General features: G+C 37.6%; 1 protein-coding gene across 1 annotated transcript; it reads left to right on the forward strand.

Annotated features, from left to right (window-relative positions):
* The first annotated feature begins 157 nt into the window (after nt 1–157).
* AURKA (aurora kinase A) lies at nt 158–6,645 on the forward strand. The gene is made up of 8 exons (XM_009704470.1): nt 158–211; nt 1,351–1,633; nt 2,212–2,290; nt 2,975–3,166; nt 3,843–3,981; nt 4,362–4,510; nt 5,140–5,314; nt 5,934–6,645. The coding sequence occupies exons 1-8, from the start codon at nt 158–160 to the stop codon at nt 6,117–6,119; spliced, it is 1,257 nt and encodes a 418-aa protein (XP_009702772.1). The 3' UTR covers nt 6,120–6,645.
* Nucleotides 6,646–7,765: the final 1,120 nt, after the last annotated feature.

Raw genomic sequence — 7,765 nt, forward strand, 5'->3', positions numbered from 1 at the left:
CCCGGCCCTGCCTCGGGGCCTCCTGGCGTTCGGACTGGGGGACTGGACGGCGTTTGGAAAAACAGATCCAAGTTGTACTGTCTGCTGTGAAACTGACCCCTGTTCGATACGTCTCATCCGTAGGCTAAGCTGTATGTAGCTCTCTTTCTCGGGCACTATGGACAAGAATACGAAAGAGAACCATTCTGGGCATCCCAGTCGTACTGCGAAGGTAAATGACTTGTTAGGTTGGTGGGTGTATTTCTCCTGATTGCACAAGTGCTACAGGTTTCAAGCTGTTTTGGGTAATTATTAACTGTACTAAATAGCAAGAGGGGGAAAAACTGTCTTGAAATAATGTTTTTCGTGTGCAGGAAACAATTGTAAATTTGTCTTTCAGTAGCTTTTTCTTGGAGAGAACAATACCTACGCTTACTTTTTTTTATTGTTAATATTAGTATGCCATACTTGAATTGGGAAATCCTCCTCATATTTTAAGTATAATATAAGATCCTTTAAAGAGAGAGCAAGTATGTGTATTCAACTTATTCCAGATAAGGCTTCCAAAAGCAAGCACTGCGTTAATGTCACTATTGCCATGCCTGTGCAGCAGTAATCAAGATTACCCTGATTACATTTTTTTTTCTATATAGAACCACAGGCACTTTCTCAAAAGTTTAACTTAAAGCCAAATAGGTCCTGGTAAGGTTTTGGAATAGCAGAAGTAAAGCTTCTTTTTAATCAAGATGTCAATACGTTATTGTTAGTGAACTGAGCTAGAAGACTAAACAATTATCTGGGGGAAGAATAAAATAAAAATTGTTGCATAGGTATCATTAGAGGGTCAAAAATGTGAGAAGCTAATCATTAGCATTTGAATTTAACTGTAGGCAAAGTATCCTAGAACAACTAAGGATTTCTTAAATAAAAGCCTAAACTACCTTCCCTCACTGGGAGCAAAAGATTAAAAGCAGATAGCTGAACCTTACTAAATAAACTCGTGTTGTTCTGCTGAACTCCCATTGCTGTGCAAGGTGTATCAAAATGAACAGCATTAAAGGAAGCGGTGACTTAAAGCAGTGTATGTTTTTATAGTAAGAGTCTGCTGTCTTAATACCTTTGGCTGATGTTCTTCAGATGTGTGTGGAAAAGTTCCACAACAGCATACTTATTTATAGCTAGCAGAAGAAAACTGCTTTTTCATTTCAATGTAGAAATTTAAGAATGCTTTCATTCATAAAATGTAAGATCGGACTACTTTAACATCTCTTGTTAATGTGCTTTGTGGGTTTTTTCCTATTGTACTGAATGGGGGCATAAAGGTTATAGTATGCTATTCTACAATTAATATACAATCTCTTCTTTTTGAAGATTGCTAATCCCATTGGGGATGGTCCAAAACGTGTCCCTGTGTCTCAGCATTCTGCCCAGAGCCAGTTACTGAACAGTGGAGTTCAAGCACAACGTGTTCTGTGTCCTTCAAACTTTGCCCAGCGCGTTCCTGTGCAATCACAAAAATCTGTACTGTCAAACCAAAAACAGTCTAATAACCAGACAACACAGCAGCCTCGACCAAAATTTCTGGTTCAAGCGACTGCTAGGCCTCAAGTTCCAAGCAAGAACAATGAAAAACCTCAACAGGCTCCAGTACCTGGTAATTTATCTTAAGTACCTGAACATTTATACAGTTGTGACACTTGGGATACTTGTATGAAGCAGACTGCAGGGTAGAAAACCTAAAGCTGATGTTGATGATGTGGGACGGTCCTGTAGAAAAGTACTTGGTTGTGCCCCAAAACAGAACAGCAGAACATACTTCAGCTTAACTGTTCCTGCACTATCCTTGTTGCCAGAATTACTTATTTAGAGCCAGTCTGGGTGTTTAAAAATTTCCAGATGCTCAGTAGTCAGCTGTGAGTTAATGTAATTGGCACTCATACATCACAGTTCTTCCAGTATTCATGTTAATCTTTTATACACAAGAATACTGTGTTTTTGGGGGGGAAGCTTAATGGTTTTTTATTTTAAGAAAACTTTTAGAATTACATTTAAAATTACATTTTGATAGTACTGCTTTGCAAATAGTAAGTTACACTAGGTTGTTTAAATTGTCCTTGAAGGTATTCTAAGAACCGTTTCAGATACTGCACAGAGGTTAGATTTGCTCTCATGTGACTTTGTACTATGTTCATGGGTCTGGTTTATGAAGTTGATCTACTTCTCTATACATAGCAAAAAACTCTGAAGCAGAAAGCACCTCTAAACAGAAAAATGAAGAGACTGCTAAAAAGAAAAATGAAGATACTAAAAAGTAAGTTTTATGCCTAAATTGTTCTAGCTAACTGAGTCCTGTTGGCTTAGGCTTGCTTTTATGTTCTAGGACTTCTTGCTGCAGCTAAGCTGAAGGCTACTTGAGCCCCTTGGTTGGGGAGACCGGTGGCCCTACACTTCACAGAGACAATATATGGAACTCTAGGAAAGCTTACTTTGACCTGATAATTCTCAGGAACAAAGACTTCCTGTAATCTAAAGAAAACTTTTGGCTAAATGAGTAATAGCTCTTTCCAGGAGACAACACTGATAGCCACTGCTCCAATCACAAGATGTACACTTGAAAACAAAGCCTCCTTCATATGTGCAACAGAATGGAGCCTAACTAAGGATGAAGTTAGATTTGTAGTATGGCTACCCTAAACAGTTCTAACATGCATAGTAATTTGTCTGTATTAAGTGTATTGAAATGAGCCTGGCTTGGTATAAGTAGTCTTGATTTTGTAGTAGTGTGCATAAATTTTAGGAAGGAAGAGACTAGCTTTCAGAACTTTCTTTTGAAAAGTCTCAATGCATATTTTTATTCTCTTGGTGTTCTCTTGAAGACTAAAATCTAGTTCAGATCACTAAGTATCTATTGAACAGGAACATTATAGATTGTAAACTTAGGAGTCAAAGCCCACACAAGTATCTAGCTTTTGTGACTTTTTCTTTCCTCTTGCAGAAGGCAGTGGTCTCTTGATGATTTTGAAATTGGTCGTCCTCTGGGGAAAGGAAAATTTGGAAATGTTTACCTGGCACGTGAAAAGCAAAGTAAATTTATTCTTGCACTGAAAGTGCTTTTTAAGACACAACTTGAAGAAGCTGGTGTAGAACATCAACTACGAAGAGAAGTTGAAATACAGTCTCATCTTAGGTAAAGTTTAGTGACCAGTTACACCCTTTGCTTTGTGTTCAAATAAACAAAGTAACCTTGTTTATGATAGCGCACCCTGTTGAAGAAAATAGAAGTTTAAAAAGAAACTTTGAAATTGCTAGTTAAGATTCTTGCCTTTCTGCACCAAGTTTTACCTTTGTCTACCTTGCAATGAATTAACCTCTGGTAAATGTTCCTATTGCAAAAAAAAAAAACCCACCCTTGTCTGCTGCTTGGATTTACATGGGTAACTGCAATTTCTCAAGAGTCTGAGCTTGTTTCTGGTGTTCTGCTTCCTGGAAAATAAGCCCAACTTGCTGAAGAAATTAGTTTTCACAGAAAGGGTTTAAAGTATTTAAGCTTAAATTCCAAAACCATAGGAATTGGCACCTTCAATAGTAATGTACTCTTCCAGCTGCTGTAGAAGAGTATGTTTAAGAAGATGTGAATTGGCAAAACTCTTGGCTAGCTGCTTGCTAGTAGGGACTCTAAGCTACTGCTTTGATAAACACCATCTGTCTGCTATGAAGCTCTCTTAATGGATATGTTGTGAGCTGAAGGAATGCTTACAAGATGTTGAAGTTCCTATACTTGCCTTGAAAGGGGGGAGGCAGGAAAGGGAAATTAAAGTTATATGGACAAATACCTTGTTCAGAATATTTAAATCTTTTTGCAGGCACCCCAACATTCTCAGATTATATGGCTACTTCCATGACGTTACAAGAGTCTACCTTATTCTAGAGTATGCACCTCGTGGAGAAGTCTACAAAGAACTTCAGAAGCTTACCAAGTTTGATGAGCAAAGAACTGCTACTGTAGGTTGTTCTAGCTTCTTATATGTTACTTGCTCTTCCTATCTGGAATATCTGCAGCATAAAGCTAAATCTTCAGATAAAGTTCTGTATTGAGTTGTGTGAAACTGACATTCTGTAGATGCTAGTTTGCTTGTGCACTTGTAACAAGGAGTAAGTTGGGAAGACAAATTGCTGCACAGCACTAATATAACTATGTTCAGCATTGCTTAATATTGCAAGTGCTTGGTCACTTCAGGCAGAGCCTGTACTGCCAGACTTCAAGGGTTTAAGGAATAATTGCTCTAACTTAAACTACTAATTATGCCTAGAAAAGGCTATACTGTAGCCAGATAAGCTAGGGTGACAATGTCTTTAAAGATTTGTTCTCTTTCTAAATACAGTATGTCACAGAACTGGCAGATGCCCTATCATACTGTCATTCAAAGAGTGTGATTCACCGAGACATCAAGCCAGAAAACTTGCTGCTTGGCTCAAATGGAGAATTAAAAATTGCTGACTTTGGATGGTCTGTGCATGCTCCTTCTTCTAGGTAAGAATGCAGTATGTATCTTATGCAGTAAAATACTTTGTCACACAGTTGTGCAATGGAGGTAAATGTCAACTTTCTAAAATATTAGGGAAAAAATCCTTTAAGAACTGGGCCACTGCAGCAAAGGTCTCAATAGTCAACTGGTGTAGCACAGAGAGTGTTGTTATCCTGTTTTTTTCAACTTGTATAGTTCAAAACTTGCTGAACCTGAAACAAGTGGAGGTGTTGTACTGTTGTAGGGTTACAGTGGTCCCTCTGATGCCAGACCAGCACTTGTGTTTCAACATCACACTAGCCATGTACTTAAGACATTTCCTTAATTAGTGTGAATTGCACCTGATAAAGGAAGACTATATTTGATCTAGCAAGTGGAATGAAGAAAGGAGGGAAAGTCATGGGAGGGAAAGGATGAAGAAAGTCACTGATTGCAGTGACTGAGATGCTTTAAAGCAAAAGTAGAGAACTTACTCCTGGCACTTCTTTACCAGGTATTTTGGTGGTGTGTAGTCTATCCAGGGTAGACTGCACTGAGGTACAGATGATTGCCAGCGTTAGCTTTTATCTGGCTCTTGAAATGGATCTTATAATTGCCATAATCAGTAAATTATTAACTTAATACTTTTCTTCAGGAGAACAACTCTTTGTGGGACACTTGACTACCTGCCTCCTGAAATGATTGAGGGAAGAACACATGATGAAAAGGTGGATATTTGGAGCCTAGGAGTTCTGTGCTATGAATTCCTTGTAGGGAAACCACCTTTTGAAGCAGAAACATACCAGGAAACCTACAGAGCTATTTCCAGGGTATGTGCCAACACTTATTTGGACTAGCTGAATTGTGTTGCCCTTCAATTCTGTTGTCTTATTGAAGATTAACAAATGGTAATTTTTGAAGAAGGGCATCTATTATAACTAGAACTGTACCAAGACATAATGATATGCATAAAACTGTCTTCAGTCATTCAGTAGAATGACTTAGAGACCTTAAGATACCTTGCCTTACTTCCTTGGTTCTACTGTTACTGCCCTGCATTTGAACTTCTTACTCTTTCATAAAGCAATCAATCTTCTCCAGGTCTTGCCTCTTCTAACTTATAAAATGAGTATTTAACATTCAAGGTGTTACTAAAAATATGTAAGCTTAACTTTTCCTGTGGCATACCCTAGAAAGGTTCCAGCAAACTAATCTTGTTTGAAGTATATTGAAAAATACACTAGTTTAACTTCTACAAGCAGCAAGAACTTTTTGTTCAGGATTATGGTGAAATTACTTAATCTCATCTCAATAGGCATAAGGTGTATAGCCCACAAGGCTGATACAGCTTTCCTTTCTAGATCTACCTTGGAGGGTAGAGCCCTTTTGTCTCTCTGGTTATGGCCAAAGAACTCTTGCATCATCTTTAGTGTCCTTCCTTTTCCTTAGGTGGAATTCAAGTTTCCTCCATTTGTAACAGAAGGTGCAAGGGATTTAATTTCAAAGCTTCTGAAGCATAACCCATTCCAACGACTGCCCCTGAAGGATGTACTACTTCATCCCTGGATTACAGCAAACTCTACAAAGATGCCCAACAGCAGAAAGAGTGATGTTGCTGCCTCATCCAGAACATAGTCTTAGCAGGGGTAACTTCATGGGATCAACAAGAGGAGTCTTGTACTGTGACTACTGTAATACTTACAATACAAAAAGCAGGTCTTGGAATCTAATGACAATTGGAATGCAAGTCTTTGGGTTGGCCGTCTTACTAAACTCTTAATTGCAATGTAAAATTACTTGGCTTTTAGCTGGAGGTTGTGGAATACTTAATATACTTGAAATCCAGTTACATGTGGGCCAGACTTGTTGATGTAAGTATGAAGCTGTTCAAGGCTCTTAGGATGAATTCTGTCCTAGTAATGGTTCATTGTTCCAACAGCAAGAGGAAGTTTGTCGTTCTAGCTTATTGAACAGTGCAATATCCTGGAGATACCTGCTTCCTAACTTATTGGGCTGCTAAGGGTATCATAACTGTGGTGTAACTGAAACTGCGTGAGGTGAATGCATTTCTCAAAGTGTCCTAAAAATGATGTGTGCATTATTTTTGTCTCTATTTTGTCTTAACTGTGAGCACTCAACTCTTTAAATAAAGACTTGTTATACTGCTACCAGCATGGTAAGGTTCCTTATGGCATTATCACTTCCACTGGCTGTTCCTAACCACTTGTCTTTACTATCAGTACAGATTGAGTCCTTGTCTGTGATCACAAAAAAATTTACTTCCCACCTCTGTCAAAAAGAAAGCTGGTATAAAGTTTTTGCTCAAAGTGCCAGTACCACAAAGTAGGTGTAGTCATTTACTATTCTACAATCACAACATAGGATTACAAGCTAAGTACCAAGTGTGTTGCTACTTACCTTGGGGGTTTCTACAACCACTGAAACCTAGACCTGCTTCTTCCTTCTTTTTAATGCAGCTATTCAAAGACAACATGGTCTGAAAGTGCTTCTAAGGAAAAGATCTGGAAAGTATTGTTATTAAACAGGATATGTATCTGCTGTTGTAAGATGTTACTCCCCAAAATGTAGCAAGGATTGGGCCACTCACCACCAAAACATACAAGTCAAATATTTTCCAGTAAAACACTTCAAGCAAACTAAGAAAAAGCAATTTATTGTATTTTCATTATAAGACTTTAATGTCATCTTCACTATTTTACAAACCATTAAAAAAAAATCCTTTTACAAGCAAGGATTCTAGAATTCAAAATATATTCTCAAAATTAATTTAAAATATACTTTGCAAAAAACTTCATCTAAACAAATTGCCAGTAGTTTATACAACCATATTTATCTTAATACATACTCTGAATTCTGGTCATAATTTAATGGAAGCTGTTTCTTTACTGTAAGAAAATATCTAGTTAGTGCTGGTGACTTTTACTAACCTTTAGGTGCATTTTCTTTAAATGACTCCTGCTTTACAGAGAGACTTTTTTTGAAAAAGAAAAAGCTTGGATACTCCTTCTCTATCAACTTTAGGACAAAACATACTTATCAGAAATGACTGATTAAATGAAGGAAACAAGGATGCTTTGTGATTATTCTGGAATGCTTTTGTTAACCTTGGTAACAGACTGTTGCCCTAAACTGATACAAAGAGAGGGCATGTGGAAAAAAAACAAACACAGAAAGGCTTCTGTGAACAAAAAAAAAAAAAGCCCAAGTAGAGCTTACTCTTAAAAGATACTGACTGCCCACTTGAAATTTAAAAGATTCTA

This window comes from Cariama cristata, unplaced genomic scaffold (assembly GCF_000690535.1).
Source record: "Cariama cristata isolate BGI_N322 unplaced genomic scaffold, ASM69053v1 scaffold26667, whole genome shotgun sequence".
NCBI classification, from domain to species: Eukaryota; Metazoa; Chordata; class Aves; order Cariamiformes; family Cariamidae; genus Cariama; species Cariama cristata.

Coding starts and splice junctions, on each gene's coding strand:
- AURKA (XM_009704470.1), top strand. CDS start 158: ATGGACAAGAATACGAAAGAGAACCATTCTGGGCATCCCAGTCGTACT. Junction 1,634..2,211: donor TCAACAGGCTCCAGTACCTG/GTAATTTATCTT, acceptor CTCTATACATAG/CAAAAAACTCTGAAGCAGAA. Junction 2,291..2,974: donor AAAAATGAAGATACTAAAAA/GTAAGTTTTATG, acceptor TTCCTCTTGCAG/AAGGCAGTGGTCTCTTGATG.